The sequence below is a fragment of the Poecilia mexicana genome, unplaced genomic scaffold (assembly GCF_051168715.1).
Source record: "Poecilia mexicana isolate PSO_F unplaced genomic scaffold, ASM5116871v1 scaffold_22, whole genome shotgun sequence".
NCBI classification, from domain to species: domain Eukaryota; kingdom Metazoa; phylum Chordata; class Actinopteri; order Cyprinodontiformes; family Poeciliidae; genus Poecilia; species Poecilia mexicana.
In genome coordinates this window covers 9,084,730-9,100,414 of record NW_028263391.1, presented here as the reverse complement: position 1 = coordinate 9,100,414, position 15,685 = coordinate 9,084,730, and the positions used below count along the sequence as shown (strand labels likewise).

The following is a 15,685-nucleotide window of genomic DNA, read 5'->3' as shown; positions in this document are numbered from 1 at the left end:
AGATCTTCTGATGGACCTCAGACTGTCAGCTGACTGAGTTAATCCTCCCTTCTCTCTGTTTCTGTCCTGCTAGCACTCAGAGGTTCAAGAAAACTCGGCACGGCTACCGCAGGGCAGTGAGGTTGCATGCTGAAATTTTGTTTGCGGAGCAGTCTCCATTATGGGTTCAGACACTCAGAGAGTCGCTGTGTTTGTTATTATGGTATTTCTTCTTTTAGTTAACTCATGGCTGTTTTTGCAGCTTACTTTGAGCTAGAATCCATAAGGTATGTTTGTGTTTAAGTGCTGTTGACTTAAAAGTTTTTTCTCTCCTTTTCAAATTTATGTTTTGTTTCGCATTCCATGTGTAATTTTATACTTATAAGCAAGTCCAACATTTTGTGGAGAGATTATGCTTTTATTGTGAACTTGAACAGGAAGTCTAATTTAATCTTTCACGTCATTACATTTTCTCAGGACTCTCGTCATGTTTACGTCGGTGTAAACAGTTTAGCGCATGCTAAATGATGGTACATCGTTTGACATTTTAATGGCTGTCCGAAGCATTTATTTAAGTTATCCCGGACTATAATGAAACAATAGCGTCCTTTAGAGACAGAAATTAAAAACCTGACGTTACAGCAACGCCAGTCACTTTTCTGAGCGTCTTTTATTGACCCTTAGGAGACAAGTGGATAATAGGTAAATACTGACGGCGGTAAACAAGGGAGCAGGTGCGTGTGGAGCCTCTTAACATCTCCGACGTCACTCTGTCAGTCTCTATGTATGGCAAGCCGTTAGAATCAATAATACCCCGTATATTAACGTGTTGTAAATAGCCGGATGCGACGTTTTTTCTCCCAGCCAGGCTGAGTATCTCAACGGCTTGCCGTGCTTGCAAAGGTGTTAGCGGGCTGAGGCGATGCGTGGGTCAGCGAGTGGCTCTTGGAGGTGAACATTTGCTTTAGTGACCGGGGTTAACTCGGTGCCCCCTCCGCCGCCACGCCTCCCCGGAGACGACGGCCGACCTTGAGGACTCCGTCATGGACCTGACGCGACTGGCTGTGGATGCTGGCCAGCTCATTAACCGAGCTGTTCAGGTAAATAAAGAAAAACAGCGCTTTACATGTCCGCCTGCTTTATTAAAATAAATTTGAGTGTCACGTTGCTGTCGAAAACAAGGTTGTCTTGTCATATCGCTCCAGTACACCGGAGAGAGCCTCGGCCAGGCGGATAAGACCGAGCTGGACCCCGGGCTGGAGGGACTCCTGGCTCAGGCGGACGCCACCAAGACCTGGACGGACTCGATCATTTCTCAAACCGAGGTGCTACTGCAACCTAGTCTAGGTGAGAAATTATTAATTTATTGTGTATGTTATTTGGTGGTCCTATCAAAAAGGGCGCTCAGGGCCAACCTCTCTGTTTCCACCAAATTCCAAACAACTAAAAAAAATAAAAAGATACCCCTTTTCACAGTGAACCTAAAAAAACAAACAAAATAAACCCCCACCAGGTTACTTTATTAATCCATTCATCCATCTTGTAAGTAAGCTCAGCAGCAACATAAAAATGCATGAAGTGATCAGGAGACGAAAAAGTGTTAGATAAATTTGCCACTAAAAATTGAGTTATGATGATAAAGTATAGAGGATTCATCACTTTGTTTAAAAAATGAAATCTACGTGATCAGGAATAAAATTCGAAAACAAAACATGTTCAGTGCTGATTTGACGCAAATATCTAAACAGCCAACAGCAATATATTTACTTCATGAGAAATTAGACTCGAGCTAAATGACCCATCTTTTCTTGATGTGTCAGGAAAAGAAAACATACATGTACTTTTAAACATCGAGCCCTTAAATCATAAATATAATTGGAGTCTATATAATCCTCCTGCAGGCCTGTGAATCAGTGTTTGCCCTTTACCGTATTGCATCTTCTTTGAATTAGTGTGTTTGGTCTGACTGTAATTGACTCATGTAGATGAATAGAGATCTTTTTTTTTTTTTTTTTTTGCTTTCAATTTCTTCAGCTAATAGAGTTATAAGTGGACGTGGTCTGCTTTCTATCAGTAAAGTGGCCTGTTGGGCTGCCAGGAGCATTAAGGACAAAGCTTCATAAAATGTCAATTCTAATTTCCAGAGAGCCTTTGGCTCCACTGCAGATCTTTATTGTTCTTATGGAGAAACAGGAAAGCAGACGTATGCCAATCAGGTTATTTATAGTTAAGTGTCCTAAATGTCAGTACCTATAAAAAGAACTATAAGAATAAATAATTTCTAATGGGTTTATTTTTGTTTTGTGTTTTTTTAACCTCTGACGTACAGGAGCTCGATTAGAGGACCGACTGTACGAGCATCTGGAATGGAGCGCCCCGCCTCGACCCCGAGCGCACGAGTTACTGGGGGATCAAATGACCCAGGCTGGGCTGGAGGTCGGATCGAACACACCCTACGGTGAGTCTGCATGTGTTTGCACCTTTTGCCTTCTTAGCTTTTGCCCTTTTTAAGTGGATATGATACGTTATCAGATGATACGTTTTTTTTTTTTACAGTTTGTATTAAGTTAAAATGTCAGGTTTTGGCATTTGAAGCAGTACAATTTCAGTAACTCGGAAAGGGAGAAAAATATTTTGGGAAAAAAAAATAATAAAGTTGCAACACCCTGGTTGCACGAGCGTACAAACTTATAAAGCAGGCTTTGATTCAATTTCAGCATTCAGTCTGATTTGGCAGGAGTTTATCAGCTTCCTGCATCTTGATTTGGCTGCATTTCCCCGACTTACCTTTCAAAGGTTCTCCCAAATCCACCAGACTGCGAGGAAACCCACTCCTCATCAGGTGATGACTCAGATTTTCTGTCAGGTTTACTTCTGAGCTCAGTCTAGGGGAAGTCGTTCTCCTGTTGGATAGTGACATTTACTGTTGTCTTTGTACCAAATTTCCCATTTGCAATTGTGATCGAAAAGCTAAATGTGGTTTTATCAAACCATAACTCCTTTCTCCTCAGAGTTTTGGGAGATTTCTGATGTTTCTTTTGGGAAAGAAAATCCCTTTATCTCCATCAGTGTTGATGTCAGGCTCTGACCAGTTTCGCTCTTATTTTTTATTAACATTAGTAAAGTCTTCACACTTGTACAAACAACTGTTGCAGATTCTTTACTTGTTTTTTGTGGTTTGCCTTCTAATTTTTTTATTATTCTTTTGCTTTGTTTTTATCCACTGAATGTCTGCGTACAGGAACAGCTCTGATAAGGTGCGGCGAGGCCCAGAAGCAGCTGGGAGAAGCCGAGAGGAAGTTTGCAGAATCCACAAACATTCACTTTCTCACCCCGCTGAAGAGTTTCACGGAGGGTGAATACAGAGCCATCCAGGTGAAACGCACCTCTTATCTCTTGCTACCTCTCCTTTGCTGTCAGCCATGTAAGGCGTTTAGCGTCTGACCCGGTTTCGTTGTAAATGGTTTTAACAGAATGAGCGTAAGATGTTGGTGAACAAGCGTTTGGACTTGGACGTAGCCAAGACCAGGCTGAGGAAAGCCCATGAAGCAGACAGAGAGGCCAGGGTGAGCTGCAGCTATAGTTAACCCTAAAGTGTTTGCGATACTAGAAGTAAAAACATGACAATTTTCTTGTAACATTGTAACATCTTGTTTGACCTCTGTCTCTCCTTTATTTTTTATTTTGCCAGAACCTGAATGCGAACCCGTTGGATGACGACTACCTGTCTCACGTTTCCTACATGTTCAGCTTCCTGCGTGTTAAGTGGCTTAAGGTTCGATTCTTTTTGAAGAAACGTGAACAACAAAAAGAGACAAACGTTAAAATTTGGGCTTTAACGTAGTTATTTTTATGCTTTCTCCAAACAGATATGGGCTCAGGAAATCTCTCAGGTACAAACATCTCTGTCTTTAAGCTCATTCAGATAGTCTGCTTCTGCCACTTCTGACTGATTGGTTGATGGAAAATAGACCCACACCCTTACAGTTCATTGGGATTTGTAATGTCATAGACAAACAAAAATTGGTGGGTTGTTATAAAATGGAAAGAAAAGAAAAGAACAAATTGTTTCCATGTTTTGCAAAGAAAAGTCTACTTTTGTGTAAAGCCACCTTTACTCTGATAAATAAAAGTAAAGCACTACCATATTCAAACTGAAATTACTCAATCCGACAACACCGATCAGATAAGTCATTTCTAGATATTGTCGCAGAACCAAAGTAATTGATTTGAAGGTGCACGATGCCGTCTTACGTGTCGTGTTTGTGTGCAAAGGCCGAGATGGAGCTGAGGATCTGTCAGTCTTTTCGATCATCAGTCAGAAATCACAAGACGGGCTCTCGAAGGAATCAGCAACACACACGTATGTTAAAACAAAAACCCTAGACAGAGTACGTGTGCCAACGTTTCTGTAAGATTCCGCGTCAAATGTCGCGTTGCCCGTCTCTTTGCTCAGATCAACCACATGCGGAGCCTTGCGGACTTTGTGGATGGTCAGGCGTCATTTTTCGCTCAGGGCAACCAACACGCTCAGGAACTGCAGAGACAGATGTCCAGGTCTGCATTTATTATTCATGACCTCAATGACAACTGTTGTATTTTAATAACAACAATGAAAACTGTTCAACTTCTTACTCAGGTGCAGTAGTGTGCAAAAGTTTTGGACCACCTCAATTTTTTTCACTTTGCTTTATTTCTAATGAGCCAAACCTCCTTGTAAGCTTCTGACGTGAAAATAGTACTCAAAGATTTCTAAATGTTCTTTAATGCTTAACTTTCCTTTTGAACATTCATAGTCCAGAACATGACTATTTTCAGATGAATTGATTTGTTTTAGGTGCTTTTGCTTAACTTACAGTCTAAAGAAATGTTCCTAAAAAAAAATAAAAATAAAAAAAAGACTAGTTGCTTGAGAATTTAGTACTAAATTTGGATTTGTCTTTCCATGAGTATGCTTGAATTCCCAAACTTTACCACAAATATAAATTTGTAAGAAGCTCTCATATCGGGTGGTATTGTTGTTTTATGATATTCACATTTTTCCTCATTTTACTTTCAGGATTCCAGCTGTCTTTTGCTCTGATAACTGGCAATCAGTGGTTAATAACGAGCCACCAATCAGCAGCCATGTTGCCGGTGAGCCTGTCGGGTTGGATCAGGTCGCTCCGGTTCCCAAAGCATCTCGCCAGCTGCCAGACTTTGACCAGGACTCGTGGACTCTTGCCGTCAATCCTAAAACTGAAACGGATCTCTTTTCATCTGATCACGCAAACAACAATAACAACAACAACAACAACAGCGCCTTTGGTACTCCCGGTCAATCAAGCGGTCACCAAGCAGCTGTTAAAAATCAACTATTTACAGACCAAACATTCGATCTTGTATTTACATCCAACCAACCAGATGAGCTTCCTTCACCCAGCAGGACAAATCAGGGAACAAGTAGTTTGCCTTCTGCTGCGAGAGACTCTACCCGGGCGTCCAATGCAACTTTTACCAATGGTGCCGCAACAGCGGTCGCGTCGCCTCCTCCTCAAGGAAGCGCGATCCACAATGAGACTCAGACGGGAGATGCCGAAGCTGCTGACATCACAGCATCCACTGATGTGGTTCCTGATTCCCAAACAGCCAATGAAACTCATGAGCGGCCAGTCAACAACGGAGAAGATGTCTAGTTGGGGGTTGTGACAATTTAGAGCACTTCACATTTGGTTCTCACAATATCTGGAGCTACTGCTCTATTTAGATGACTCAAACATTAGTTGTGCCGAGCCGGATTAATTATCCTCATGGAGACTCCATAGTAATTGTAAGAGTGCTTGTTTTAGAGGGCTCATGTCGTCATTTTTATAACTTTTTTTTCTTCTCGGTTGCGTTTTGGATAGTTGCATTAATTTCAACGTCAAAGAAAACGAGCAAAAAGCAGCTGGATTTGCCAGGAGGTGATGATGTTGCGGAGGGAACACATAATTGACACATGTGCCACCCAAGAAGATCAGAGTATCACCAAAGTCTTCAGCTAGAATGCAAGTTCGTAAAGTAAAGATTTATTAACTTTGCTTTATGGAAAGCATAGTGATTTGCCAGTGAGGAGATGGAAGCCAGCAGAAATATTAGCTTGAAGACTTAACTGACCGGCTCCTTACTCCAAAATTTAAAAGTGCTCTGCAGCAGGTTTTGACCAACATTGTCACTATGATGCAAATGGGTGTCAGCAAGTACACATTTCACAACTGTGTCGACAGCTTTATAGTGGTTGCGTAAAAAATTAGAGATAATGAATGAAATTAGCTGAGGATCTCGTTTTTCTACAGATAATTAGCCCTAGGGGGCTTCCCGTCTGTCATGGAACTGAAACTCTGTAAGTCTAGTTATCTTACAACATGTGTGGTCATAAAAAGTCACTTTAATCCAGTTCCACAAATGGCAGCTGAAGGGGAAGTTTAAAATGCTGCCACAAAATCTGTCATTCATTTGGCTCAGACACGGAGAAAAGTTGCTGCTCCGAATAATTTTTGTGGAGAACATGGAGGGAATTTAATAAGATTGGAGACATCAGCAAAACATTTCATGCTTTCATCTGTGGTAACGTCTGAGATAAAACAACTCTTTGTCGCATGAGAAACTTTGTGCTCACAAACGACAGCTGATGTCGCCATGACTCTACTAGAGCTATCTCTGGTACAGACAGCTCTACTAGGGATAGTAAAACCTTACACAGGTCCAGTATTTTTTTTCTGCAATTATAAGTGCGTAACCATTTCAGACACGTCTAGTTTCAAAGGCTTTTGTTGTGTCCAAAAATTGTATCTTTTAATTATCCGTTTTGACGAGCAACAGAGAAGCTGATGATCATTTTCATATATTTAACAACGTTAAGATTTTGAGCTTTTCTTGCTCTTAAGTTGTTGCCTTTTAACCTTGATTTAGTGCCAGAATAAATGAATTTAAATGTAGCCATATATAACAGATGTTTCATATTTAAGAGACAAAAAAACAACTGGGTTGACTGTTACAGATGTTCAGTGTAAAGTGGGAACTAAGTCTGTATTTTCACAGACAATCATCAAGCGTATCAAGTGTTGTGCCAATTGTGTAAGAGTGTAAATGTAGTTGTAGAGATCTTCAAGAAGAGCTACTTATGCCTCTTCTTTACTCGTGTTTCTCTGAGGTGAGATCGTTTTCCGTATGCTTCTTTACACACAATCTCGGTTCTTTCTCCATATATGTTGCCCAGTCATTTCTTTTCACTGCTTTAATTTTCTTAAAGCCCCTTTTATTGTGAAATGGATAAAAGTTTCCATATCCAGATGTTGACTTTCTTCTGATTCTGTTTTGTTCGGCCAATTTTCGGACCCTAAAACGGACGTGCTGTCATAATCTCCTACACAAAAAGCAACACTCTTTTGTCCCAGTGCATAAACATGTTCGGGGCTGGATGGTAATAAAATTTCTCCTCTGATGTCCGCCCGGTTGTGAGCCTTTGATTTAGTTACTTCGTCGAGCTGATGTCGGCGCCAGCTTGGAGTCCGATCGGCTCTTGGTAAAGACAAAGAAACAAAACCTTTGGTGATGTCATACCAGAGCAAATCGAGTGTGAAATGAATCTTTCTTCACCAGCATGGTTTGTTTCTGAGAACTCCTTGTTAAAAACCAGTTGCACCGCCTGGGTTCACGTAGCGCACTAATGAGGTCTGTTGGTGTGTGACACGCACTGGCTCGCATATAGAAACACCTAAATACTATCCAAAAAGTTCAGCGCTTGTTTCTCTTCTTCTTCGTCTTTGCTTTTTGGCTCCTTTGCCGTCCAAACAGATTGACTAAATCAGATGCAGAATGTGTGGCATCAATCTGTCATGAGCCTCTTGGCTCTCGAACATCAATGCTTGTATCACACCAGTGAATAAGCTTTCGGAGGCCCAAATGTCCAGCCCCCGCTTGGAGTCACATGGAATAATGTCACTTTCTCCCAAGTGACTCGCTAAACAAGAATAGAAGCTCCTCAATCTGTCCACGCTTGGGTGTATTTCCCCCCCTGAAGCAACAAGTCCCTGTCACTCTTCCAACTACTTTTCATGCTTCCGTAATGTAACGCTTTCCGTCAACAGATATCAGAGCCGACCTTCGGCGTGGTCTCACAGCGTCACACAGGAAGAAGGACACTAGGAAGATAACTCACTCATCTACTGAGTGAGCTGGCCATTAGCTCAGACAAAGGAGCTAATGCTTGAATTTGGCTATGTTTCAACTCTATTCTTTTTTTTTTTTTTTTTTTTTGCCAAGTCCCAAAGTTCTGCACGCTGACCTGATTTTTGCTAACATGCTCACATGCTGCATCTTTGAAATGTTTCACATTTTCTAGTGTTATATCCGTAACTATTGCATTTTATTGGGATTTTATGTTGTAAACAATCTTAAAATAGCTTCAATTGTGAAATGGAAGCAAATGTGTGATTTTCCACAAAATATATATAAAAAACAGACTTTAATTCAGTTCGTCCAATCCACAACAAATAATCTCAAATCTCAGGGCTTTGCAAAGAGTAAAAACAGTCAAGTTCAGTTTATTGTTCAAATTGTTGAAGCTTTATAAATAAGGAAACCTAGTGGATGACATCCAGTCTCTGACTTGTATTGGATAGTCCATTGCATTAAGTCAAAAAAACTGGATATGGCTCCCAAATTATAAGAACAGTGAGTTAAAGACTGGCCAGGAGGACCAGAGCAGCATTAAAAAAGTTTCCAACAAAGATTAATTGTGTTCTTCATGTGGCAACATTCTGCTGTACTCTCCTTAGATTAAAACTGAGTAGAAATGAAACAGTCATTCTAATGAAAATTCCCAAGCAAGGTCTAAAAACACCAACCCGAGATCTATGATACGGACTGACAAAGTTCAAAATCCAAATGGAAAGTTTGCCAAAGCTTAAAAAGTTTCTTCAATGAAGTATCATTTATAAGAGTGTGTCAACTTGCTGCAGTCATTGGATTTGTGTCGCCTTCCAGTTAACACAATTTGTTATAATTATGTAAATAAGAAATCATATTTGGAGACATTCTTCACATGTACATACACTTTTTTTTTTACAGTAAAGAGCGAAGCTGTGTCAATGCAGTCCGTATTTCACCAATGAGAGAAAGTTTTGCTCGATATAGACGCACTTATATATATATATATATATATATATATATATATATATATATATATATATATATATATATATATATATATATACAAATGTTATATTTGGACTCCCATTCAGTCGTGCCCGACTCTGCTTTGTTGCGACTGTTACCGTCACCAGGTCAAGAACTGAGTCATTTCAGCAGATTTAGACCTTGCTTACCCCACTTTCCATTAGCAGGCTGCATTTTAACAGTATCTTTATTGTTTCCGTCCCTCCCCGTCCTACACACAGGGGGACGAGCGGGGAAACACCCAAAAAGAAAAATACCGCACAGTAAATGGCCTGTGCTGGCTCAGTTTGTCGTGTTAGCACGCGGTTTTGTTCGCCAGTGAGGTCCTGTTGATGGTTTACATCTGCTGTGAGTTCTGCCTGACAACTCCTATTGTCCTACTTTGTCAGAAAAAAAAGAAGCCACATCTGTTTTCTTCAAACTCCCCTCCTGCTCTGAAATATTAAAAAAACAAACAAGGAGGTACTTACAGAAAAACATTTTACTGTTATTGTATCTTTTAATTGTCCTCTCCACTTTTTTTCTCTCTATCTCTTTCACTTGTCTATTTTTTCCTGCTGGTTGCCATGTGGGAAGAGTTTCCAGCTGAACTGTAGGTGCGGCACGCAGGTGGAGGGCGGTGAGCGCGGCGTCTGGCGGTTGAGTATAATGTGACTCTTGTGGCTCAGAATAATTTGGTGGTCTGGTAGAAAACGGCTCATACGAACGTTTGCGTACGAATGACACGGCGGCGCATAATTGTGAACTGGAAGACAGTCAAATGGTTTCACTGCTTTCCATAAATAAAGATCAGTCAGACTGGACGATGGATGTGCACTTGAATCAGAATTGACTCAAATTATTTCACTATAACTCTGAGCGTGTGTGTAATCTTGTTAACTCAGACTAGATAAAAAGAGCTGCATGTATGCAATAGCAGGAGGTTGGGAAAATTCACATTTTTCTCAATGTTGTGCCATGGAAAAAATTTTTTTTCGTGTTTTCCAGCCTGTTTCGTCCACCTCTTCCTGCAGGTTGTTCGTTTTCCTCAGATAAATCTGCCAGCGTCGCCCCGGGTTTCTCCCTCTACCCCAGACGGCCAGACTGAGGCGATCAAACACGCGTGCTGACGTGTGCAGCACGAAGAACAGGCTGCAGGGGTCAGCTGGGAGAGAAAGGTCAGGGCATTTCCCTTCGTCCTGCTCCTGCAGCTGAACACGCGGCACCTGCTGAACTGCAAGATCAAGGCCGGTACCGGCGGGCCTCGCAGAGAATGCAGTAAATAATCTACCTGTCGGCTCTCGCAGGGTTGATCAACGTGGTCGCCGGGCAACCGAGCTAAAAGTAATAGAAGCCAGAAATAAAGTTTTAAACCTGCAGCTTAGCAACAATACTTAATTAAAAGTAGCGAAGACAAAGTTTCTGAAAGCCTAGAATAATAAAACCGTGACGATGACGTGCTGCAGTTTTCTATTTGAGGAGCTTCAAAGACACAGAAAGAGCTAAATGTGGATTCTTACTTCTTGGAGGAGTTTTTTTTTTTATTTTTGCATGAGAAAAATAAGATAAGTTTCTAATCAGTTGAGTTTTTAATAGCACACTGTTTTCTTTAAAGTAGAGAAATCCACTTTGCTGTGTCTTTAGATTGAAATTAAGATAGATTTTTACCAATTTGAAATAAAAACCTACGATAATAGCAGAATTTTTTTTTCTTTTAACACTTGTGAAGAAAACGGGTTAGTCAGTGAAAACGACAGCAACACTTCAAAACTAGACAGAAAACGAATAACATTACAGATGCATTGCTGACTCCAAGTTAGTAAGGTTAACTTCAGATTCATTCATTTATTTAAAAACAAAATTTGCGGTTTTGTTAGTTTATTTGACCAAAATCACACAGTCAAACCAAAGGTTATCAGACCCCAGACTGTATTTATATTAAAAATTAATTCCTCATTTTACAAAGTAGTTTGTTACCAATTGGCAATAGAACAGGCGTCTCTTGAAAGACAATAAAGCAATGTTAAAAAAACACGAATAGCAAAGAAAGAGAGCTGCAAATGTAAATCCCACATTTACATTTGGTGGGATTTACATTTTCTTTGAAAGACCGCATGAAAACTATTAATGCTCTTCTCAGTAATCGGCAGAAAATATTTTTATTGACTATTCAGAAACTAAACCCTGCTCATATAATTTAGCATTCTAGTTTTGCTGATGAAGACCTCCTTGCCATCACCCTCATTTTTAGCTCCATCCACATTCCGATCATGAATTTGGCAGGAGTTCTTCCAAAACAATGTCACTTGCAGTCTGGAGAAACAAGTTACTTTTGTTCTGCTAATCTTCCTGTTTTCTTTTGCTAAAATAAAAAGTTGGAAATTGCTTCTCCTGCTTTACTTCCCTCCGTCCCGTTTAGTTTACCCCGGGTTGCCCGTGTTCCCTCTCATGTCCACCCTTATTCTCCATAGTGCCCACATTTCCATGTCAGCGTGACTTTTGACTTCACCTCCATGGAAGCATTACTCACCCACTCTCCACACACCCTCCTCGGGGCTCTCCCTCCTTCTTCCCTCTTGCTGAGTTTATAAGTCAGAAACGGCAACGGTTGGCTCACTGTGCAGAGCTTTACACAAAGGGAGGGGGGCTAAATGAGAAAACAGGAGTAGCTTCATTAAATCTAAATAAAATTCACACACACAAAAAAACACACATCAACACAGTAGAAGAAGAGGAGTCGGAGCCCTGTCATGCATGTGTTTAGGATCTGGGGTGTGCTCTGTGTGCTGAGCGCTGCTGGTTCATCTATATGTGTGAATGAGATCGAGGACGATGACGGCTTTGCAGACGGCTACGGCAACGAGATTTCTCTGGACCAACAGCAGGGTGAGTTCTGCTTTGATTATTTTTCCTGTTGCCTGTTTTGACTGGACAGACTGGAGAATTATCACGTCTCCTTGACAACACGGCGTCGCCTATTTGGATTTAATTAAGATACAAATGCTTTAGTTGATTTCTGAATATGTACAATTGTGTGTGTGTGTGTGTGTGTGTGTGTGTGTGTGTGTGTGTGTGTGTGTGTGTGTGTGTGTGTGTGTGTGTGTGTGTGCGTGTGTGTGTGTGTGTGTGTGTGTGTGTGTGTTTTTAAGATGAACTGTAGAGTTCACTTGCATCTTTTCAACTTTTCAATTAACTTCATGATAACTTCATTCATCTAAAAAGGTCTGGTCAGTGATGTTACATTTTAGGCTTTGCTCTAATATGTTCAAATTCGACATATATGGAGTATGGTGGAGTACTCATTACTTTTACCAATTTAGAGCATAGTTAGAAAGTCAGGAGAATACTTACTATCTAGGTTATATACTCTGCATAAACATTATTAAATTCATTATTTTCCTTCTTCTTTTGCTCTTTCCTTTGGTTTGTTATTTTTGTTTGTATTAAATTCATGTAAAGCACTTTGTATTGCCTTGTTACTGAAAATATGTTATATAAATATAATTAAAATTTAAATGCCCTTTGCCTAATTTGACAAATCTATTGCTTTTTCTTTCTTGTAAATATTTACATATATTGTGTGTTTTTTTTTTTTCTAAATAGAAAGAGAAGGTTTAATCAGTGGAAATATGCATGGTGTTTATTTGGGCACTCTGACCCAAATAAAACCACTGCAACCTGTTTTTGCAGTGGTTGTTTTTTTTTTTTGTTTTTTTTTTTGTTAGTTTGTTTGGTTTTTTGCTAATAGCGCTGCCCCGAAGGTAAAAGTCTAAACAGTTCGTATCCAGGATGTGTGGGGTCTGCGGATATGCTACCTGCCCTTTTCCCTGACCCGATATACCCATACAAGTCCTGACCTGGATGGAGGAAGGAAAAGTCATGACCTTCCACTCTAGTTAATGATCTTTCAGAAAAACCCCAAAGATAACGTTAAGCTTTGTGGTTGAGATCAGACGAAACGCGAGACATTTCAAGGAAATTAACACTTTCAGAAGCGAATTCCTGTGTTCACAAAATGTTTCGTCCACGTTCACCATCAAGCCACTGTTGTGGAGATGGGTGGTAGGTTTGGGAGCTCACAAAGTACATAACACCTTTTCTAATAGGAAGTTTCTCTTTCTTAATCTATAACCTTCATAGAGCTGTACAATTAAATCCTCCTGTGTTTTCCAGAGTCATCTAACACACCGTACCATGCAGACCTCTCCCACTGGGACAAGGTTTTCGTCGCTCTGGAGGACTCCCACATGAGGCAGAACATGCTGCTGGAGTCGGCGGAGCGGTGCTGCGGAGGAACGGCGTCTCTGAGGAGCCAGCTGGAGAAGCTCCTCAGGGGGGCGTCGCAACAGAGCTCGCCCAGCCCGGGGTCAGAGTGCAGGGCGCAGGCGGAACGCGAGGCTCTCGGGCTGCACCGCGGCCTGGCGGAGCTCCGCCGGGACGGGGCGGAGATGGAGGGGAGAATAAACGCCACCTTGCAGGCGATCCTGCGCGGCAGACGCGAGGACGAGGCTCGACTGAGTCGCCTCGAGGAGGCCGCGTCAGAAAGCAGCAGCAGTAGGAGCAGGAGTGGACACCAGCCAACTCAGAGGCCTGGAGGTTCGGGCAGAGCGTTTAGCTCGGGGATGAATTCATTCCCATCCGAGCTGGAGGAGCAGGATTTGTCCTCACAGGTGGACCTGGACATGATAAGAGGCTCTCTGGTTGTCATGGCGAGAGACGTGCAGAGGCTTTACCAGCAGCTGACCACGGTGATCGAGCAGGCGGGAACTCTGAGGAAGGGCAGAGGAGACACATGAACTGCCTGCAAAATAACAATATGCGAAAAAAAAAAGAAGAAAGAACAACTGGCATTTTGCATAATTTTTGTTTTTATACATATATTTATACGTCTAAGAGGTTGTATATGAGCTTGTATTTTTCTGCTGAGTACAACCCTAATGGGCCATTAAGAATCATGTGGGTTTGCTACAGTGAATTAAAAAAAATCTATTAAAAAGTAAATCGCGCTCGTGGAAAATGTTTCCTCCCTTCTGTCCCGTCTAATTTCCACCAACAGCTCACGTACTCGCGTTTTTTCATTTGTCTGATTGCAGCGTTTGTTGTTGTGATGACCTGCTAATACACTCAACCGCAAGGAGAAGAGCAGAGCCAGAGGTTTTTGGTCTGCGTGTAATTTAAGGCGCGTTTCTCCTGCTCGTTAGTCGCTTTACTGCAAAGAGGCCGCCGCTTGCAGTACTCAGTGTTTATGATTCACGTAGCCATGCTAAAAGTGGGTTACACACTGACGCCCATCCCTCCTCCAGCCTCATACTAGTGCACACACACACACACACACACACACACACACACACACACATGCCTGCGGGCTTGTTTATTGAAACCAAAGTCAGGTTTCTGGAGGCACTTTCCTCATATTTTTTAGTTTTGTTGTTTACATAACCTTTGTCTCCTGTCACTGGATCAGTATTTTTGATGTATTTTGTATTAAAAAAACACATCAAAATGTATTTTGATTTTGTTTCACAGGGGAAACAAAAAATTGGATTTAAAAAATTGCCATACTTTCACAATGTTGATAGGGTGTAAGTCTAGAAAGGCGGATAGTTCAGGATTTTTTTTTGTGTTTTTTTTTTTTTTTGAAGTGAGGTTCTGTCAGCTGCAGTAGTTTACTCAAAAGATCCAAACAAGTTGGAGGTTAAAGCCTTTGGGTGGTATGAGAGGGGCCTGACCGCAGCGGCAGAAGCTAATGGCTAGTCTGAGAGAGGTCAAGGACAAACCCGATTTCTACAATCTTAAAAAATAAATAAATAAAATGACCATACCTTACCATAAACATGTCAAGATCACATTGGATGAGTATCTACGGACAAATCAATGAATATTTTCACAGTAGAAGGCGTTTGGAGATGATGAACCATCAGTCGATTTTTTGGGTGAAACGCATTTTTCAGTAATTGTTCTTGTTTTATTAATGGTTATTTTTATTCATTTTTATCAGCACAGTTGTCAACATCTGTTTTGTGCCCCACATTTGATTTATTTGAGGTAAAAGTGTTTCTCGTATATTTTACGAAGGAAGATCGTCAGCACCACGCTGCCTCCTGCCTGCATTTTCTGCAAAAAATAATCATCGGCTGGCGTACTAACTCTATGACATAAGCATGGTGATTGTCTGAAAGTTCTTAAAATTGTGTTTGCAAAAACTTGGATTGATCTTCCAGAATCAGCTAATCTGGATTTATACTAAACAGAGATTATTTGTGCTCTGCAAGTGAAATTTTAAAGCTGTTGGGATCTAGAAACAGGCAGGATTATGAGACAAGTACAAATTTAAAGAAATCTTCAACAAACAGGCACAGTGACCATGGAAACCAACAAGTGAATCAAGCAAAGGATGAATAAAAATGAGTGTATTTACTAGGAGGACTGGATGGTGGAACAATGAACAGATGAGTCTGATTAACTCAATAAGATGCTCCTGGAGTCAATCATAAACTGAAGCTTTTAAGAACAATCAGGAGATTATTTC

At 41.0% G+C, this 15,685-nt stretch overlaps 1 protein-coding gene and 1 pseudogene across 2 annotated transcripts; both read left to right on the top strand.

Annotated features, from left to right (window-relative positions):
• Positions 1-110: 110 nt before the first annotated feature.
• On the top strand, positions 111-7,445 carry LOC106912980 (endophilin-B1-like; annotated as a pseudogene). The gene is made up of 10 exons (XR_015761911.1): positions 111-1,079; positions 1,185-1,326; positions 2,309-2,437; positions 3,221-3,354; positions 3,453-3,545; positions 3,671-3,754; positions 3,849-3,872; positions 4,255-4,342; positions 4,436-4,536; positions 5,039-7,445. The product of XR_015761911.1 is annotated as an endophilin-B1-like (transcript).
• A 1,786-nt stretch (positions 7,446-9,231) lies between these two features.
• LOC106913157 (uncharacterized) lies at positions 9,232-14,157 on the top strand. The gene is made up of 2 exons (XM_014979919.2): positions 9,232-12,042; positions 13,330-14,157. The coding sequence occupies exons 1-2, from the start codon at positions 11,907-11,909 to the stop codon at positions 13,950-13,952; spliced, it is 759 nt and encodes a 252-aa protein (XP_014835405.1). The 5' UTR covers positions 9,232-11,906; the 3' UTR covers positions 13,953-14,157.
• Positions 14,158-15,685: the final 1,528 nt, after the last annotated feature.

Bases quoted from the DNA above. Each gene is read 5' to 3' on its own strand.
- LOC106913157 (XM_014979919.2), top strand. From the start codon at position 11,907: ATGCATGTGTTTAGGATCTGGGGTGTGCTCTGTGTGCTGAGCGCTGCT. The intron at 12,043-13,329 runs GTGAGTTCTGCT...TGTGTTTTCCAG, and splicing joins TTCTCTGGACCAACAGCAGG to AGTCATCTAACACACCGTAC.